A 21,641-nucleotide genomic window follows, 5' to 3' on the forward strand; every position below is an offset into this window, starting at 1 on the left:
TCATCGTCACTGATGACGTCACCGGCATTCGCATCGTCATTGTCATCATTACTGATGACGTCATCAGTGACGTCACTGATGACGTCACCGGCATCCGCATCGTCATCGTCATCATCACTGGTGATGTCACCGGCATCCGCATCGTCATCGTCATGATCACTGATGACGTCATCAGTGACGTCACTGATGACATCACCGGCATCCGTATCGTCATCGTCATCATCGCTGATGACGTCACCGGCATCCGCATCGTCAATGTCATCATCACTGATGACGTCATCAGTGACGTCACTGATGACGTCACCGGCATCCGCATCGCCATCGTCATCATCACTGATGATGTCACCGGCATCCGCATCGTCATCGTCATCATCGCTGATGACGTCATCAGTGACGTCACTGATGACGTCACCGGCATCGTCATCATCACTGATGACGTCACCGGCATTCGCATCGTCATTGTCATCATCACTGATGACGTCATCAGTGACGTCACTGATGACGTCATCGGTATCCGCATCGTCATCGTTACTGATGACGTCATCGGCATCGTCATCGTCACGTGACCCCCCCTAAGTCACGTGACCCCCACCCAAGGTCACTTGACCCCCCCCCCAGTACCCTTCCCTCCTCCTCCTCAAGAGCTGCGCTCTAATTCGGCATTACAGGGAGTTGTAAACGGCTTTCACTTTTTTTGTCGCCCATACCGGATATGCATTCTTGGCGGTCGTCTATATCAAACATTGTATTCTACTTCAGCCACGACTTTCTGTGGGTATCCGCAGCATAGTAAAAAAAAAAACAAAAAAAAAAACACTGTTAGTTTTGTTACTGTGTAGCTTACTGGGTGAGGTGCCCCAGGATGTCTATCTCGAGCCCGCCCTCGGTCTTCTGGGCGTACTCCAGGATGAGTAGGAGCAGGTGGTTGGTGATGATGAGGTCCACGAGCAGTTGGCCGGGCATGGCCGCCCACTTGCGGATCAGCAGCAGCGGGATGTTGCGAAGGTCCTCCAGCTTGGCCAGGGACACTGCGAGGGAGTCGGGGCGAGAGGGAAACATTATGGCCAGGGGCGTCCACGGAGGCGACAGGGGCATCCCGCTTTGGAACCTGTCTCACCGCAGATTCTCCGCATGTCGTCGCCCTTGCAGCGGCTGTTGTACGTTCCGATGGCGGCGATGAGCTCCCGGAAGGCCCGGACCACGAGGTGGTACCTGCGCCGTCCACCAAGGTTGCAACAGCGCGGCATAGAGTGCCTAAGTGTAAGGTCTAAACTAGGGAGCCTTCATGTGCGCTTTGCTAGGGTGATGCCACCCTTTGTAATACCACTCGCCGACAAACCAGCAGCCATTTTGTTCCTCGGCGATAATCCGTGGGGCATAACCCTCCCGGAAACAAGCACCTTATCTCAGAAGTTCGGAGCAGCGTTGTGGAACCCACGGAGGGAGGATTAGCATTTTCCCCCTCGGATGGGATTACCGGTGGACACAAAGGCCACTTTCCGGCGCACGGGGAAACAATGAGAGAAACAAAATGGCGGGGGAAGAGGGTGTGGGAAAGGGAAACAGGCAGTTGGCATCACTCTATGCGAAGCGCACATGAAGGCACTCTAGTCTAAACTATACGAGGAGCGGTTGCTTGAATCGCGAGATCAACCGCGATATCAACCGGACCACGAAGGGCAAGTCGAAAGACGACGTACACCACGCCGTGGTGGACGTCGTCCTCCTGCTCGTGCTTCTTGGCGCTTTTATTATCTACAGTACGAGAAGCGGCTTTTGGAGCGATCATCTGCTACCCATTTTTTCCCGGCGAATAGCATGGGTGGAATAGAGGCAGCATTCGTCTGCGGCGTCACCCTGATTGATGCACTCTAATTTAATTGGACCTTTGCCTTAGGAGCGCATTAAACTCGTAAAAAGAAGACTGACGAGCGAAATACGTAAATCAGGATGATGGCAGTCTGTAAGAAGACTGACTAGCGAAATACGTAAATTAGGATGATCGCAGTCTGTCCTGATAGATTTTGTCTGTCCCGATAAATTTTGGTTGAAGTATCTGCCTCTTTGTACTTTTGTCTCCAGCGTTGTTTTTTCTGTTATGTTGGACGATTACGTAATACTGCAGTTTTTCACGTTTACTCAAGCAAGTCACTTTGTAGTGTAAAAATACCTCGAAGTTTGCCATAAAGAGCGCTCCATGCGACTTAAAGCAGGGGGCCCATTGGAGCCAATACTGCCCATGGTCCACTGCTGACGGCTGCTGGCCATCAAGTAGTTCTCAAACTTCCAACCTCAATAAGCCTTAAAGGAAAATTGAAGCGGTTCTGTATTTGAGGAAAAACACCTGAATTGTCATCATTCGGCCTCTAGGGTAACGATTATCGAGATTATGTTTTGAGTTGGCGTACGGAGGCTGCAGAAATTAATTTTCACAGTACCGCTGAAGCCCCTCCTTCCCGGGGCGTGACGTCATATCAGGACTTTTCGGAATCTCCGCTCTCGCGCATCTACAGCGCCTGTCAAAACTATGCACGCGCACTCTCGCTATGTTCATAAAAGGCAGCAACAGACGTCACGACTGAAATGTACCTGGCAAGCATGCAATTTCACGTGCTGCCCACACGAGCGACGCGCGCTTGGCGGCCCAAAGATCCTAGTATGACGTCGCGTCTGGCCGGAGGTTTTTCGTGTTTTCTCGCGTTTAGTTACATCTTCGGACGAAACGAACGTGATATTCAGATTCAGGGGATAAAAATTCCGTCAGAATTCACATCCGACTCTTTTTTTCTTTCAAGAAGCTTCTTTTTAAGATGCAAGTTGTCAATTTTTCGTTGTTGCTGAGATAGTTAGTCTGACTGGAAGTGCACGGCGTCGGGCGCTTCAAGCAGCGACGCCGTTGGTCATTTTCGCAGTATTGACAAACGAGCCACCGTCATTTAGATAACAGCCACTGATGGTACGAAACCAGAGCGCTGTGCAGATAGAAAGAACCTCATGGCTGCGCTCCTGCTTTTCGATATGCTCGAGATAACCTCCCTAGTGATGCTGTGAATGTGAAATCCACGAATTGATCCAGAAACCATAAATGGTCAATTTTAAATGTCGTTTTAGCAAACGACGTGCCGCGCGAAGTTTATGGAGAGGGAACCGGTTGTATAAGGGGTGAATAAGTAAAGCGTATTTCGGGGGGGGGGGGGGGGGGGGGGCAATTTTGCAAGAGCAAATTTTTTGAGTGAACAACCTAAATGTTATATGTTTTTAATTTTAACAACAATAATGAAACATTAGCTGTTGGTTGTAACTAGCTTTTGAACTCTATAATCCTCTGTATTCCCTATAATGGATGTTTTATTTTAATTCAAACATATTCATATAGAAAGCAAGCCGAGGTAGATAGGCTAATGAGGTCTGTTCAGTTGAGTTATTCGACCAAGGGGACATACGGGACTAATCCTCCCGATAAGTAGAACAGTTGACAAAAAAAAAAAAAGTTAACTAACTTTCTTATTAGTGAAAATAAACATATGTTTCCAATTAGAAACTTGCTGAGCGTCGTGTAAAATCAATAAATCAACCATTGTGGAAGGACCTGAAGCACGTGCTAAGCGCGAGGGTGCGCCGATAAACTTTTTATTAATGTTTTTGCACCGCCTGTTGCACGACTGCAAACTTCAGCGCATCGATCCTCGTCATTAAAAAATTAACTGGTTTAGTGGTTTTAGATGGCACTCAGCATGTGCCTAATTGCAATCATATATTTATTTTCACTAATTAAGTACAGGATGAACTGATGTAATCTAAATATTTCGCGTTTCGGGAGGATTATCCTCATATATTACGTCCCGCTGGACGTGTAACTCACGTGCACAAACCGCAGTAGTTTTTATATTTCAGGGCGTTCACCATTTGAATTTGTTGAAAATAAAATCAGACAGTGTATAATCGAAGTTCCCTTAAAGATGTCTTTTCGAAAATTTAACGTTCTTGCCCAGGAAAAAAAAGCAAATGAAAGCCTTCTCTTTCCGAAGAAAGATAATGTGAGGAAACAAACCCGTTCGAAAGCTAGGTGTCACAAACAAGCCTCGCATTCTCATACCATTTGTGCGGGGGTTTAGTCAGTGCCGACAAGATGAAAGAGGGAGGGAGAAGTTTCAGTTGCCCCGTTTCCAGCGCAAGCTTAGATAAGGACAGAACGAGCAGGTTGGTAGGGACAACTAAACTTGAGGAAGAAAACGAAAACTTCTCGTTTTCTTTCTCAAGTTTAAGCTTAGATAACCTTGGGCATCTCGAAGCTCAAGAGTACACGCGCTACCAAAGCAGGGTGGAAGGCAACGAGGAGGTACTCTTTCTAAAGAAACGCCGTCCCGTCCCCTGTGAGCGATTCCATATTCTGTTCACCCTTACCCAGATGCGCTCTGGACTGCAGCCAATGCCACAAGCACGTGCGCTTGAGGTCGCTACTTTGAAGCGTTCTTCCGCAGAACAAGTACTCGCGCCAGAAATGCACGTTTTAAATGCCAGGAGTGCGGGCTAGCTAAAGTTTGTAGTTTTGGCTGTAATCTCAACTTAAGGGCGAACGGGGTATAGCTGATTCCCGTTCCGCAAATTCCCGCGTGGTAAGAACGCTCGGGCACTCTCAACTGAAAGGTTCAACAGAAGCCAGCGAGAGAGAAACACGAACCTCTTCTTGAGCAGCTTGGAGCTCTCCGCCGAGTTGTGCGCGTCGAGGTCGAGTTCGTTACACACGGCGATGGCCTCGTAGACGAGCAGGCCGACCACCTCGACGGAGAGCACAGGCTTCACGTGGTGGAAGGACAGGCCAAGGGCCGTCGCCAGACCCGTGAAGTAGCCCACCACCCAAAGGAAGTGGCAGCGGTCGATCAGGCTGGCGCCCTTGTCCTGGTTCACCTTCTGTTTCAAGGGCGGCACGAAATAAGCCGCAGCAGCATGGGGCAATGATACGAACGGGTGGTCCGTCAGAAGCGTTTTACAAGGAACTCAAAAGCCTTTTTTTTTTAAGTTAGCAGTACATCTGGTATTCTCCACTTTCCTCACTCCCTCCATTCCCACATCCTGTCTACTTTTCGAATTGCGCCACCCCAACACGGCTGCCCTCGCAGTTTTAGAGGGGAAGGCGCTAAGGGTGTTATCTTCCCTGCAGAAAACAGGAGATCGTACGTCGACCTTTGAGACTGGTCCACACATTTGCGCTTGAGTGAGCTCCCATACGCTGTGTCCACTTGGTAGGTAGGTAGGAACGTTTATCTCACTTTTTTGTGTCCACTTGTGAACCGCCACACTGGCACCATCTGTCGAGTAGCCCTGGAGTACCTTTGGCCGGCATCTAACTAGACTGAAGGTTCGCGCTATTTTCGTGATCAAATTTCTGCACAATTTACAAAAAATCGTCGCTTATAACCTGGTCAGAACTATCCACGTCGAGAGAATGATGCGTGAAATAATTATGAAAATATATTCGGAAGTTTTGCCAGTGCTACCCCATAGATGGCGCCAATGTGGCAAGCGGATACGTAGGAACATAACGACCGTGGCACACTCAAACGAAAATGTGTGAAACAGCCTCAAGTTCAAAATGGCATGTCTGTACTAAGAGAGCAGAATGCGCTACGCCCAGAGCCGCCACTTCGTTGTTCACTGCAGGGCGAGCGTCACCCCAACCGGCAAAAAGAAATAATTAAGCCGGGGTCACACTACTTGTACCTCACAGAAAAGACAGTCTGCATACAGATTCGAACGCGAGTCACATCGAGATCAGTACCTCGAATGCCACGTGGCAGTCAGTTCGAGTAGAAACTTGGCACTCGGTATTCGAACCACGGACATTGCGGTGACTCCCGCTTGCAGGCTGACTTTATGACGTATGAGCAGTGTGACCCCGAGTTTCGGTACGCTGTGAAGAAGCTCAGACAGAATGTATTTACTTCGTCGAGGACATTTGAGGAGGACGGAAACGTGTTTTCTGCGATTCCAGACAGACCTTCAGATAACTGCCAGGAGTTTAAGCAACAGACCCCGAAACGCGGCCCATTTAGTGGCTGTCGTTCCTACAAAATGTGCCTTCGTCAGGTCATACACGCGAGTTCGGTCGCCAGCTTAATCTTGACGTAGAATACAACTTGGCGACGGCTTATTGGTAAAAGCGGAAGAGGTGAAAAAATTGAGAAGAAGACGCCATCAGGCCACGTGTCCTTGAACTTCGTAAGTAACTTGACTATTTACGTCATTAATCGCGCGATTAATAACGTCATCATAGGCGTGGCCACATGACGTCACGTCCGTGCACAGTGTAACCGCCGCGTCAAGGCTTCCTCGCGTGCTCACTTCCATTGGCTCGCGCAAGCACACCTGGGACCTTGGCGACAACCAATGGCATTTTTTTCGGAGGTCGCGGAATGAATTTCGGTATGTTCATGAACGATTGCGTTGAGATTTCTGACCGAAAAACAGTGTTACACATAGGTGATGAAGATTGTGTCAGGTACGACCTGTGTACTGCCACTAATTTTTTGTAAGTGTTGCTACCCAGGGTGTCCCCGAAAACAAAAACAGGATTTCTTTCACCGCAAAAATAAACTATCCATCTTCCAAACGCCCTTTTTCCGTCCAAAGTTAGTGCTGGAGGTTCGTACCAAATTCCACAGTTTCAGCACGAACCGATATTTGAATCAAAACTTATGTCATTTTCTGCAAATTTGAATGGGAAAATGCTGGTCGTCGGTGCGGTCGAATACACGGAGCTCTATGGGCGACAGAAACACGAAAACGGGACAGTATGGGCCCCATTTTCCCATCGAAAATTTCAGAAAATAACTGATAACTCTTAAATCAAATATTGATTCGCACTGAAACTTTGGCATGTGGTTCGCATCTTTAGCGCTGCCTTTGGGCAAAGCATGAGCGTTCGGCGGTGCGTAATTTATTTTTGCTGTGAAAAAACAAACAAACAAAAATAAACTCTAATCACTCCCGAAAAAAGTACGCATCGCACGAAAAAAAAAAAAAAAAGGTTGACGTCCTATTAGTCTTTTCCAAAGATCCTAGCTAGAAAAAAGTAAGAACGTTTAGTATTATTAGTTCCTCGATTCATTTTCAGCAATTACCTTTTTGATTAGTTAACCTAAAGGTATGGGCATTATTAGACTATTTATGGGCATCCTCGAAAACTACTAAATCAGCAATCTTTACAAAGCTCTTACATACCCGCAGCATTTTATGGCGTCCCGAATTAACACTGAATGGGGGCGCGTTTCTAGGTTTTGGTTCCCAATCAAAAAGCCTCTGTGCATCAGAGGTCCTGCTCTCTCGTAACCAAAGCGCGCAACTAACTTGCACCGCCACTCAATTTTTGCAGGACGGAGATGAACCGGAGAACAAAGCTTATTCTTGCAATGTCACTCGAACAGCACATGGTTTCAATATATCGGCGAGCGCCACCTTTTCTTTTCTCCCACGAGAGAGGCGTGGTTGCGCGCCTCTTCCATGGGGTGCAGAGCTGCTGGCACGAAGATGCGCACTGATAGGACACCGAAACCTGGGAACGCGTCCACATTTTGCGCGTCTTCGAAACACCATAAACTTCTGCACGTGCTTTTTTTTTTCTTTTTTTGTTTGGTGAGGCGCGATGATAGGGTGTTTTTCGTAGATGCTTACATAGTTTGTAATTGAAATCACGCCTTTAAAGGATCATTACTCAAAAGTAACTAAGAAATTATAAGTACACCGAACGGTATACACTTTCCCAAGTAGCCCTTGGGCAGGGACAAATATGCCATCAACTTTTTTTTCTGTGCGAAGCGTACTTTTTGCAGAAGCAATTCCATCCGCGTGTTGTGAAACATCCCATATATTGTGAGCAAAAACTGCGTAAACAGTGCCCAAGTTTATCGCTGTGTGAACAGCGTATAGACCAACCCGCTGTTTACAAACAAGTGATCCCACACCATGTGTTGGCACACCGCGCGTGCGCGGAAAACAGGATCGCGTGAATTGACTGCGCATGCGCCGTGCCTACAGCAGCACCACCGCAGCAACCTGACGTCAGAGCGGTGTGTTGGTCTAGGACACGCAACCCTTCAGTTCTACTCGTGGCGATTTGAGGGCGGTTCCTGATTTCAGATAGGGTTTCGGAATAGACAAAGGGGCATCTGATTGTTATCTTAGTCTACCTGTTTGATGCATTCAGATTTACTCGTGAAATCCGGATGTTCCAGGTTTTTATGTCTCCTGCGATAGCGTGAATGTACATTTATTTAGTCGATTCGCCATTATGCTGAATGCCGTCTTTCCGAAGTGAATGTAATTTGTGGAGCTATATCTCTTAGTAGTTATTAGGCCACACATGGTGAAAATGAGACCATGCTGCATTTCGTGGTCCCTTCGGGAAAGCAAACCTCCGAAAAAGAGCGGCGGAACTCACCATAAGCTCGACGACCAAAGCTCCGAAGCCGCTGTGCAAGAAACTGATGGTGAAGCTCTGGAGGATGTTGCTAAAGAGAGAGGGAGAGGGGATGGGAAGGAAGAGACGTTCATCAGGTTGTCCCGAGGCATATTCTGAACGAAATAAGGCATGCCATGGCGAATACTTCGCGTGAATCGTCACGGGCAACACTGCACGTCTCCCGCTGGTTGGATCTGGAATCCCGTGGCATATTTCTGTTGCTAAAATGCACGAGAATAGCACGCGCGAAATAAAACAACATCATATGCACAGTACCAAGCCAACCAGTCTTCCATGAACCTTCCAGCCTAGCGACTCTCAAGAAATCTACCGATTTCCCCAAAATTTCGATTAAACACACCCCGAAAATAACATAAATATAAAATAAGGTAAAAAGAAATACGAAAACTTTTTTGGTGGCGCTTGCCTGAGTGTGCTTATTCAACATAATTCTTTTGAGATGAAATAAAACTAAGAGCAAGACCTGAAATGGTTAAGGTGCGCGAATCGTTCGTGTGAGTAGAAAATAGAATGTGAAATGTGTGTTTCGTTTTAGTCAAGCATGTGCGATGAACGTTTTGCTCTGATCTTGGGAATATTTTTTCACTTTAAGACCCATAACGTAAGAGCGGTTTATTCATACTAGCGACCTCATCGCATTGGACTTCAGGATGTGGCACTGACTTGGCAGGTATTTATTTAGGTACGCTTCGAATTGAACGAAAGAGATTTGGCCTTTCGAGGAAGGCCATGGAGACAAAATCCAGTTAAAGTACTCGCTACGCGCTTATATGTGTTAATTATATTTTGTAGAAAAAAGAAAAATCGCGCACGTTTATTATATTTTTATGACAGAAGTCTTTATATGGAAGTTTCAATTAAGAGTCAAAAATTCCTATCAATTGAGGTGGTGATTTTGTAGAAAAAGTCTCACCTTAATTGAGGGTTAAAAAAAATCTTATGGAACAAACTGCCAGCTACGGCGGACTTCAGGGATTACAAGTAAAAATTATAATCGAATAGATACTTAACAAAAATGTTGTAAAAATAAACATATGGTTCTAATTAAGAGCTTGCTGAGTGTCATCAAAACCCACAAATTAGTCAATTTTAGGAAGACTTAAAGCACGCGTGTGAAACGTACGGGTCCGCTGAAGTTTTCACTCGTGAAGCAGATGCGGAAACATGGTGATGTTCTTATAATTAATTCTATCCCATTACCTTTTCATCTGGTTTATCTGGTTAGGTTACATATTTATGTATTTATTTATTTACCCTAAATACCCTTTCGGTCATTACATAAGGGGGGGGGTCATAAGCACAATTACTAATAATCTATGAAAGTAAAAAAAAAAACAAAAAAAACAAAGAAAATACTGTTGGCAGATAAAAAAACAAAGAAACCAAAAATGCACACATAAACAACCTTCTTAACAATGAGAGACCACTATACCTTTTTATACTTTAGCTATTGAAGTGGTGAACATTTGGGCCGAGATGATCGACACAATATCGCTGGGTAGTCTGTTCCATTCGGAGATGGTGAGGAGAAGTGGAGAGTTTTTTAACAGGTTGGTGTGGGCAAAGATGGGACGTACTTTGAAGGGACGGCCGACGCGAGATGAAACGTATGTACGCTTGACTAAAATGAGATGAGCCGTGATCGAGCTTGTGAAAGAAAGACATGCGAGCATTGCGTCTTCGACAGATAAGGGGCGAGAGGTTGAGAGAAAGTTTTGTGTTTGTCGCGCCTCAAGTACGAGAATAGTTCTTAGCGATGAAACTGGCAGCTTTAGTTCCGCGATATTACTTGGCAGCTTTAGTGCCGCGATATTACTTGGTTAAATACATCTCGGTGAAGACTGCTAAAGATGTGTTAAACCTAGCATCTAATTGACGGAGACCAACAAAAGACCCATAATCACAAAGCAAAAGAAAAAAAAACACTACGCAACACTGGTGAAGGTTTAGGGTTGATAACCTTTCAAACTTTTTTTTTTGTATCGCGTCATAACACATTTGAAACACTTTCATCGAAAAAGCACTGTTGGGCGGTTTTTATTTTTATTTTTTGCAAAACACAGAGTGATCTTTATTAACGGTCCAATCACTTGGCTTTTCAGAGTGAAGGGCACGTCTGTACAGGCGCTTCTTTTTCGGTATACATATTTTAAGTTTGGTTGTAAATGAAGGTTTGTGCAAGCTAGGGACGATTACTAAAGTAGGCACACATGCTGTTTGAGCTTCTAACATTTTATCCCGTAAAGTCATCCAGTTTTCGTTAACCGTCCGTTCATCAAAACCACTAAGACATGCACTTCAGAACTCGCATAACATCGACTTTAAAGGTTCTGAGCCAACTCTTTTTAGAGTCAAATATTACTTGCTTTGCTAAGTCCCGCTTATTAACGACAGAAAAAAAAAAGTCAGATGACTTATTAACAACCAGGAATAAACCAGATGAAAATATTGCTTTTCGTTTTTATGACTCTGAGGTTTTTTCTCCATATAGTCCGACCGTGTAATGAGCTTGGCAAAGTTCTATGTCTACTTTCATTGATTGTTTTAAGGACAAAAGGAGCTTGCATAGTTACGATGACCGCCGTAAGCCTGCGGCCGTAACAGAGTTTCTCATAGAAAGGAGCTGCCCTCATAAAAGGCACGTGACAGATACCTCACGTAAGTCGTACTTAATGTATGCCACCTTTCGGTTAAAGCACAAAAGAAGCAGAAGTGCGCACGTGGCGTTCATGGACGTCAGTTCAGCGAGGAGAAACCGTCTATTATTAGAGCCCTCGCGACGAGCTCGCCTGCAGTGAGCTCGTTACGGCGGCCCACGTTACGCGGGCGTATTCGGTGTTCGGTTTTACGCATACCTGCCGCACCAGCATCAAAGCGCTCTGGGTGGTATAATACTGCGCGTATTGAATCGTGCTCTGGCGACAATAAAAGAGGTTGTCCTATTTCTGATTTGATTGAATAGATTGATGTTACTGTTTTTGTACAACTAGCCCGCCAGAATATTTTAATGATGTTACTGTTTTTGCTGTATGTTAGACTGCTGTCCGTAAAAACATGTATATTAAAAACAAAACAAAAAAACTGGCAGTATTGAAGTTCTGTAGGTACAGACAGGTTGATTATGGAGGGATCTGAAAGATTTGTGGCTTTCCAGTGGGGACGTGTTATATAAAGTAGTTCTGAAGTAGGTTCAAACCACTAATCATCATTTCATTCATGAAGCAGAAAAATATAATACATCGATACGTGAACAACACAAGAACCGCTGCCGTTAAGGAAGCAGCGAATAATGGCCAGGATACCTTTCCAAACTATAACCTCTCTCCTCGCTCGACTGCTAAGTGAGATCTGTGATAGGCTGAAGCGATGCCATCTTTAACCGAAATCGTTCCCATCAACGACGACAACACGCAGACGAGTTTACATTAAAGGACCAGCTTTGGGCTCTAGGATACGGGAAACGTGAGTGTCCGAGATTGCACCGCTGCAGCAGATCATAACTCTCACTCGGCAGTCTCCATAAGCAATGGGTGAGGAGAGAGTGGCTTAGTAGGGAAGGGTAGGGTGTCCTAGATGTGCGATCCCAACATTGGCCGGTGTTGAATGGTGCCCCGGGGCGCGTTAATCCAACAGAAATTCAGCGACTCTGCGCTCCGTCACTTGCTAGTCGCGCTGGGAGCCGTACTCTGCGTACAACCTCACGGGTTCTGCAGGTGTTTCACTTTTGCCTCGAATGCCTACGCGAAAACAGGGAACTTTGTATTTCGTACGGTATTATGTTACTCTCAGAATGCTTGGAATTCAGTGCTTGCGAGTGTTTTCTTGGTGGAAGTTCGTATCTTTAAGTCGTACTCTCTGTTGAAGATCCTGGTCAGAACCAATTTGAACTTCTATCCTCTGCTTCATTTTTTGCGCGTTAAAAGTGTAACCCTGATGAAGTACGCAGAAGCTCCCAATGACCGAGCGACATCGCTGGATTTCTATATACTAACGCACCCCTGGACTGCCGTGTGAACTGGAGGAAACACGAGCGAGCGGAGATGCTCATGTTACGTCTGAGAGTAGGCAGAAGCAAAAATACAAAACTTCCTGAGTTAAGCTTAAAGAAAATAATCAGGTAGGAAGTTGCACTACGGGGGGCCAAAGTGAGGGATTTTTTTTTTTTTCAATTAGGCAGTAGTACGAAAAGAACAAAACCAGGTGTTAATGTTTTAAGGTTTTATAAAAACTGTGGCGTGACGGAGGATAGATTACCTCCGATGACCCCTGTAGGCTACAAATGAAATGACTAGGGGCCCCCCGTAGATAAGGTTACCGTTCGCCCTTCGAACTCTTCCACCACAACTAGCGTCCACACGAGTCCGCCGCGGCGGTCCAAGAGCACGTCGGTTGGAAGGCCGTCCTCGATCTGAAAATCTCTTCAACAAGAACACAGGCAGCGGTCTGGCAAGTGTCAAGTCACAAGGCGAAAGTCATTGTAAGATTGACGGACGTGGACACGTGTGTGAGACGGTCACCGGCAGTAGAGAAAGAACGGCAACAAGAGATGACCACAGAGATACCTACTTCAATTTTCGTGCAAAGTACCACCTGGAACAGAACTTTCAAAGAAAAAACAGCAACACGAAAGAGACGGAGAGAATGCAAACATTTAGTGCAAGCAAAGCATCCACTGACTTTCTTAAAAAAGTGGGGTGGGTGAGTTTTTTTAAGGCTTAAATGAGAGCGTGGAGCCGTGAAAAATAGTTAAAATTCAGAGGGACATATTAGACACTGATGATGGCGCCTCATCCAACTGAGCACTATAAACATTTTATAACGCATCATGTGGTAATCTTCAGATTTGAAGTTTTTACTGAGCCCTTCGTAACTTGTAATGATGATCAGAATAATAAAATGCTTGATTTCGAAGTTATTTCAAATTATTTTGATTATGCGATGTATCGCATTGCATCCTTAAGAATTTTATGTATACAGGACATTCGTCTTGCAACGTTTACTGTTGGTGTACACCTAGTGAAGAGGGTCCTCAAGTTCATCTCTAATTTTCCTACCACACTGTTTCGTCGTTAATATGTGACTCCGAATGACTCTCTCACCAGAGGTAGCCTCGCTAAAACTACTTGTAAACAACGGAACATCCAGTAATTCCACTCAGAAGTAAAGCAGCTAATGCACCTTCACAAGGCTAGAACCGGCACGCCGAAACCATTACAGCTTGGACTGAACCTTCAGCGACTAGTGGTGCGCGCGGGCTTTCGCTGCCTTAGACGTGGGCAATCTCAATTCCGTATCACGTACCAGGGTATGTTCATGGACGAAGGTAGAATCTTGTCTACGGTAGTTGGAAAATGTAGGACATCAGATATACGGCTATAGGGGTGATGGGCGGGTCGGCCGTGGGCTCTATGTTGAGAACAGGGTGGTCCCGGCCAGTTACCTGATGTCATCGTTTGACGGCACGTGCGCAGACACGTCCAGGAGGACGAGGGTCTTTTTGCGGTCCCAAACCGGGTCTCTGAGAGTTGACCGGAACTCCAGCGAGGACACTGCGGCTTCTAGGCACACAGAGGGCGTGCATTTGCCGCCTTTGAGCTGGCTCTTGCTCTTGCGAGACATGGCCACAAGGCTTCGTTGTTTGGAACGTGCCAGTAACTCGTCCTCGTTGGAGGAGTCGCTACCAGAGGGGCTGTCGGCAGAGTGCATGGCCCTGTGCTTGGCAGAAGCCTTGTGGTGGGGGTCCTTGATGTGCTCCTTGACCTGCCCGTGCAATACCGAGTTTGAGAACCGTGCAAGCTTCACGAGGTCCGTGTTTGAGCTTTTTGAGCCACTGGGTCGAGGAGATTGCCCAAACGCTGAAACACTTCGAGTTTTCCGCCTGTTGAAGTTACGATAGCGCAACACAAACAGCACCAGCATGATTTGTGCTAGGCTGGAATGCGTTTTTAAATTAGGCGAGACAGACTAGAAAAGGAACTCTCATTTCAGTCGGGAATATCCCAGTTGAAAGCACTCGCAAGGTTTACTGAATGGGCTATTTCACTCATTGATTGGTTGCTTCTGGCAAGACAATAAAATGGCAGCCCTCTGTTTCGAATGGCCAGTAATATATCACGGTCAAAACAGTGAATTACGTTTCACTTATGTTTTTAGTGACCATAACGTCCTTTAACTAGCTATAAAATCGTCTTGGAGATCACAGTGGTTGGTTTTTAGCACGCTTTGCTTAAAAGCGAGCGGATTATTATTTACGGTTTCGAAATGCTTAAGAGAAAATTCAATCACTGACCTGATTATCCTCGTCAGACGAGGAGGACTGGCCGTTTGACGATGACGTCAGGTTGTCGGCGCTGGCGCTGGACGTGGACAGTTCCCTAGTCGGGTCTCCCTTGTCCCGGCCCGACATTCGGCTGTTGTTGGAACAGCTGGTGAAGTCCGACTGGCAGTAGCCGGAGTCTCCAGCCGTGGACGGGGGACCCGAGCTATTGACTGCGGTGCCGCCGACGAGTTTGTTCAGGGACTGCTGCTGCACAGAGTCGTTGCTGCTCGTGTGGTGCATCGAGTGCTTGGACGTGTTGCTCTCGATGTCGTCCTCCGAGCTCTCGGACGTCGACGTTGAGTTGGAGATGAGGTGCTGCAGACTGCCCACATCCTGTGGGCAGCGTTCCAGGCAGGGTTCACAAGAGCGAGGTGCGGTCTGCGACGCCAAAGCCGGTTCGCGGCCTGTCACGCGCGTTGCCCCAGTACCGGGCCCCACTGGGCGGGCATCCAACCAACTGTGTTCGCGGACACGAGAATAACAGCTGGTTGTTCCCGAGGTCACTATAAAAAGCCTAGATTTGAAGGAGAGAGAAGCTTACACACTAGGGAGTGTTTTGCAGTTCAATGGCAGACGCCTCCTGCATCGGCTAATCGGAACTCTGTCCGTTTCCCTGAGGGTAAAGTAAATGCATGAATAAATAAAAAGTGCGCCTGCGCTGAGCTGTCGGCTGGCGAAAACGGAAAGGCTGCAACGCTTGGAGACGACGAACGCTTTCGTCAAGTCCTCGCAGCTCGTGTTGCTGACGCGGCTCATCAACCACGTGACTCCGATAGAGCATTTGGAAACTAAAATCTCTGTAGGTCACTCTTGTCTCAAGAGGCGACACCTGTTGGCAGAAATGGTCGTCTGCTTCCGGATGGTGATACTGAACCAGAAACCTGTTCTTGACGTATCTAGGAGAAGAGTTGGTTGCATGTTCGCCAAGGGGGACTCGGCCATACGACGCTGCGTGCGGGTGTGTTTTCTGGGCGTCACTCGGGACCTCTTAAACACTTGGGACCGTTTCGGACGCACACATAGCGTTTTATGCTTTGAGCCAGCAGCGTTGTTTCCATGATGGCTGGAGCGCCTATCGTGCTCTGTTCAATATATCTTTACTGGTTTGATATTGAGAACGGTATTCTCGGAGTTGGACACTCCGATGCTACATTAGAAGGGTTAGAGCGTCAAATGGATGTTTATTTTATAATCGACGCGCCGAAATAAACCAATGCACTTTTTTTTTTTTTTTTGCTACAAAATGACAAGCGATTACGACACTATGGCCTGGTTTAGGTTAAGAAATCAGGAGAAGCCGCTCCCGCAAAGCCCTACACTTTACTTTCTAGAAAAGCAATCGCTGAACAGGAGGCGACGGGGAACTCGTCTCCTTTTCCAGCTATGGCTTTGCTATAAAGTAAAGAGTAGAGGGCTCTACGGGAGGGGATTGTTTTGGTTTCTTTACCTGCAAAGGACTATAACAACCGCAGTGATGGCAAATGTTTTCGTATTCTTGTTCACGGTACCGTTACATATTGTCCAATCATTCTTAAATGGAATGTATCTTTGTCAGCATCAGCTAAAAATTTATACATCACTAAGTTGGTATTTATAACTTACCGCAAAGTAATGTGTTTTGAAGTGATATCATAGGAAAAAGCAATAGTCCTTTTTTTTTCGGGGGGGGGGGGGGTTATTATTACTCCAATACTCATCAATTTAATTTAAGTTGTCTACACTTAAAGCAACAAGCGCCATTTCAAGGAAGAGCTGAATTCGCGGGACGTTTCCTTAGGAAAAAAGCTATCGTCGGTGTGTTTGGGATAATTCAGCTGAAACTTAAATACCAAAATGGCGAGGAATGTTCGATTTCAATAGACCGGTCTCACCAAGCGTTCGGCGCATGCGTGACGCCACCATAACATTTAGTTCACGGGAGACAGACGGCCGTGCATGCGAGGGCTTCGTGCCGTCTCCTGCTCCACACGCGCAGAGCTCCAGCAAGGTTATAGCGCGTGCAGAAAGACTAAAGTTCCATCGATACATTGCGGCAGTGGTGGCGTAGTCAAACTGGCTGGTGAGATCGGTCTATTAAAATTATCTTGAAATCCATACGCAAGCACAAAGCACAACCCGCAAAAAAAAAAAAAGAAATAAAGCCCTACCTGATCTTTATATAGAAGTGCGATGATCTGAACAGCCACGACGGCCCAGTTAACCTGCACGAGGACGAAGAATTGCACCGATAAAATTAAAGGCAGCCAAAAAATGTTCAGATGGTTTATGGTGACTTGTTTACCAAGTATAAATTGTGAGGTAAACATTAAAATCTAGTTTAGACAGTGAAGCCAGCACGCACCTTGTACTCGCTATTCAGCATAAGGATGAGAACACCGTCAAGACCATGTACGAAGAGGTTCCTTGGAGAGAGAAGATTACCATTACTGAAAGAACGGACTGTTTCAAGGTCCAATAAGACTGCTCTAGCCCTTATCAAATGACAGGTATGCTGAAGAGACAGAGTTGTCCTTGACCTTGAAACGTCGCGTCACCATAAGATAAGTCGGTTAGGCGAGTGTTGTTGAGGAAAACCTGCATTAGGGCACATCCGGAAAATCTAATAAGGTTCTTCTCATTAAAGGCGTTCATCCCGTGAGATATTATTTTGGATGATAAATATTTCCCTTAAAGAGTCGATCCATTTTTACTCCTTTTCTATCGCGCACATGTTTTTGTCTAATCTAAGATTCAGTCACTTGATTATGTATATATCGTAGCTTTTGGGCTATTATAGTCCGCGGACTATATACACGTTTAATGTTATGAATAATGTGGTGTTCGGAACATTTACAGACGCGGACTATACAACGATTTATTTTTAGATTGTTTGGACGCTTATAAAGCAGATATTTTTCAATGTTGCAACGTATGCGAACTATGTACCGAGTGCAGACTACGCAGCGGGTGGGCGGACTGTAGTGTGGAAAATGCAAGGCATTGACAACGTTAGAGTTTTTTTTTTGTAAAAAAAAGTGCTGTATCCTACAGACAGTGACTACCACGGTCGTAAGGGGTAAAGATGGGTGATTCGGTGCATGATCACAGAAATAAAAGTAGCGCAAAAATGAGTACAAGGACAAGCAGAAGATACTGAGTTTGTCCGTGTCTTCTACTTCTATGTGTCTTTTAGCTTTACTTTTACTTCTACTACTTCTATGTATTTTACCACTTCCACTTCTTCTACGAGTGCCTTCTACATTTACGAGTAGAAGACCCTGTTCCGTGTTGGTCTGTCTTCTATTTGTCCTTGTGTTCATGTTTGCGCTGTTTTTATTTTTCTTAGTAGCAGGGTCAGAGAACTTCGCACAGCATAGGGGTTGAACACAATACAAAGGAACGCTCCAAACGCTTACCAGATGAGTTTGTTGTGCACGCTCAGCCAGTCATCGTACGTGTTCTCGCTGATGCCAAACTTTGCGGATTCGCTTTTGTCAGGGACATGCAGCAGGTTCCGTAACAACACAAGGCAGTTACTCAGCCCTTCCAGGTCATTTTCTGTTAGCTCGGACGGTTCCTGATCCTGTCCGAAAAGTAAGACAAAGACACGCATCCCGTTTTTACACCCGTACAGCTGTCCATATTGCTACACTGTAATGTAGATCTGAAGCGTGTATCCCTACAGCACATTCACATGCCTCACGCGCGTTAAAGTTACCAAGGACTCCCGGACGCCTTTGCTGATAAAGTGTCGATGCCGTCACAATCCTACACTGACACTTTGCGTTTAATATTATATGTTAAAACAGTCCCGAATTAGTGAGATCAATGCTAAGTTCGTGTATAGTGTATATATATACATCTATATATATATACACATTATAAAAATTTTTTTTGTCTACTTGAATATAGTTGATACTTATATCAATACGATGAAAATGCGAGCAAGACACAACTTTGCGTTTTTTTTATCACGTTTATGTAATTATCCTTAAGCCCGCGAAGGTAGTGGCAATTCAAACCATTAATTTTACGGAGAAGTGATGCAACATAAGCACGTTTAAATGATGTTCGGATGAAGGAAACAACACATGTTCTTCTTTCCTAGAAAAGTTGCACGAGTATTACTCAGTGCTGATCTTGCATAGTGCTGGTATTTACTCGGCTCCTTCAGATTACGTAACCGAGTAGTTTGTAACAATTTATAGTACACGTGCCATACCAAACCGCAAACTTTTTTTTTAACACTGACACATTTTAAGAGAGAAAAAATTAAGCGTGCTCTACTAACCCATAGCTTTCCAAGCTTCTCCACTAAGCGAACCTGTGCGTTTGAGACAAAGTTGGAAGAAAGAAGAAGAGTAAATTAGGAAAAAAGAATCGCATTGACGCGGAAAACGCGGTGTTTGTTCTCCCAAATATTCTGCTTACGAAGTATCAACCGGTACTATCACAAAATTAAGCTTGTTGTTCGCAATAAATTACGTATCTAAATATACATTTCAGAAAGGGCTGTTACATTCTTTTAATTTGCAAACCGATGCAATTTTTAAATATAGCTAGAATTTTTCCTGGAAAGCTGATTAAATCCGTGGAGTCAAAACCCACCATGTTAATACAATTAGTTTTCATTTCAAATAATGAATTTTTTTTTTTTTAGCGGGCCAAGAACGTCACTGAAGGTAAGGTTGTTATAACAATTCAAAATTGAGAAGAAACAAGTTGAACGAAAACATAGGGACCTAACGTTCGGCACGAAGTATGACTGGTGTGCTGGCTGACAAATACTGCGACTTCTGTGAGTTCGCTTTGTTCACAAACTTGTTTATTTTTTACTTTCCAGGATGGTTAAGCAGGGTCGTTCAGAAGATCGTCAAAACGTAATTACATAATCACAGAGTGAATAACACAGGCGAAGTCTTGGTTACAAAAAAATGAGCTTTAGTGAATTCATTGTAAATGAAAACCTATTCGTCGCGTGTATATACCATGATTAATAAACAATATAACGATGCTTTTGTCTGTAGTTTCGTCTGAATAATTTTGTGAAAGGATTTGAAGTTAAACAGAATATATAACCGGGTTCAGGATCACATTTTCGTTTTAAACGCAAACGTTTGTAGCCCAGTATTAACACAGACAGTTATGAAAGTTCCTTAGTTTAGCTAATGCTGCGTTCCTCCGAACGCAGCATTAGCTAAACCGCTATTGCTGCGTTCGGAGGAGTCTTATGTAAATAAAAATAGAGCGAAGGGGTGAGGTACACGTCCAAGAAACGTAGTCAGCAGACGCTGATTTACGACGGAGCTTTATTGGAAAGAACACGAACCGGCGACAACACGTACTACCAAACCAATTTTGTGAACCAATCACTTCACATCGACCTAGATATGACATCTAGTTCTTAAACAATGTAATTGATGGTAAACTGACGCACGTGCCATATAGAACGCCTCAAAAATATTTATAGTTTTTTGGTTGCCACGCCGGGTTATTACTTCTGTGTCAGAAGACACTTCGTAGTTTCTATTACTTTCGTATAAATAAATACGCTTTCTTCTTTCCGACTCGCAGCTTAAGCTTGGGGCGTCTGATTTAGTTCCGGGTCTCTAAGGCGCTACTCAATTCCGGTCTACTTCGGTGGTTCGGTCACGTGTCAGGTTCGAGGCACGAGATCTAGTGCGGACGGCCCCGGTATCTTTTGTCTGTAGCCGGTGGGACGAGTTAACAAGGTAGAGACTTTTCCTGTTAAAGTGACGGAAGAAGCATCTGTTGCATTTTGCATCCCCGCGAGGAAAAACAATCCCCGCTATGCCACGGCTCCTTATTGAAACATCCACGAATTATTTCACCGACAGTTCTCTTGGTGCTTCGCTGAAGATTCGCTTAGAGAGATATTTAATGGGCACTTTTAACGCGGCCGCAAGACGACCGGCCGAACACTTCGCGTCTGTTGGTTAGCACGGAAGGACCGTGCTAAATATTCAGCTTTTTCTTTTCTGCGACATTAAAGTTTCTCTAAATTGCGAACGAGCAGGCTTTCGTAGGGCCTGCCGAAAGGGAGAAATCAAAAGTCGCCAGGAAAACAATAGACGGCTTAGGTTTCTAAACACGAAAATAATGGTTTGTAGGTTTACACTACCCGATGACTTTATACGTGGTATCTTCGACTGGCAGAAGACTTGGGGACTGAATGGCCGAAGGCTCAAAGCATGGCGTTAGCAGATGATATCTGACTCCGTTCACCTCTACAATCGAGGCTCAAAGTTCCGTAAGCATGCGGTTAAGATCCCCCGTCGAAGGCGTAAGCGGAGCGACGGGCACAGTGCAAGGGGTTTCAGCTCACGCTCTTCATCTTGGCCCTCAGTGCTTTCATGATGGTCTCCGTGGAGCGGACGTCGAGGAACGAGCGCTTGGTCTCAATGAGGAGTCCGTGCAGTTCCCGGATGGTGTCCTTGCTCGCCTTGCTCTGCAGCGCCAGGTCCATGGGGATCAGGCACTCGACGGGCGTCGTCAGGCGGAGCAACACCCTGCGACAGAAGGGGTTCAGGGAGACGTCATCTTTAGGGGATCCCCGACCCGCTGCCGAGTGACACACACATCCGTCTTAGCGTCGCGTTTGTCGTAAGACGCTGTAAAGGCTCTGTTATACTCCGATGTTAAGCGAAGCGAACGCAGCGTAGCGCAGAACGCGCGTTTCATTGGCCGGCGAGCAGGAACTCGATATCCGCGACCAATCAGCGTCCGCGGTCGCTGCGCTGCGCCGCGTTTGCTATTCTTGTCGGAGTGCTACAGAGCCTTAAGACGCGGTCGACGACGGTGGCGCGACCTAGTTGGCGCTGCGTGGATTTACTGGTGATGACG

General features: G+C 45.7%; 1 protein-coding gene across 1 annotated transcript in view; it reads right to left on the reverse strand.

Moving 5' to 3' along the window:
• Positions 1–21,264, reverse strand: part of LOC120838164 (protein timeless) — a 56,169-nt gene extending 34,905 nt beyond the window's left edge. The window contains exons 1-11 of the mRNA XM_040207940.2: positions 21,124–21,264; positions 19,069–19,101; positions 18,194–18,360; positions 17,140–17,200; positions 16,946–16,999; positions 14,769–15,131; positions 13,920–14,239; positions 8,438–8,507; positions 4,682–4,911; positions 1,118–1,212; positions 845–1,028 (exon numbers count right to left, since the gene is read on the reverse strand). Coding sequence (XP_040063874.2) covers positions 845–1,028; positions 1,118–1,212; positions 4,682–4,911; positions 8,438–8,507; positions 13,920–14,239; positions 14,769–15,131; positions 16,946–16,999; positions 17,140–17,200; positions 18,194–18,360; positions 19,069–19,101; positions 21,124–21,264 — 1,718 coding nt within the window. The remainder of the gene's footprint in view (positions 1–844; positions 1,029–1,117; positions 1,213–4,681; positions 4,912–8,437; positions 8,508–13,919; positions 14,240–14,768; positions 15,132–16,945; positions 17,000–17,139; positions 17,201–18,193; positions 18,361–19,068; positions 19,102–21,123) is intronic.
• Positions 21,265–21,641: the final 377 nt, after the last annotated feature.

The sequence above is a fragment of the Ixodes scapularis genome, unplaced genomic scaffold (assembly GCF_016920785.2).
Source record: "Ixodes scapularis isolate PalLabHiFi unplaced genomic scaffold, ASM1692078v2 PGA_scaffold5__190_contigs__length_132052651, whole genome shotgun sequence".
Lineage (NCBI taxonomy): Eukaryota > Metazoa > Arthropoda > Arachnida > Ixodida > Ixodidae > Ixodes > Ixodes scapularis.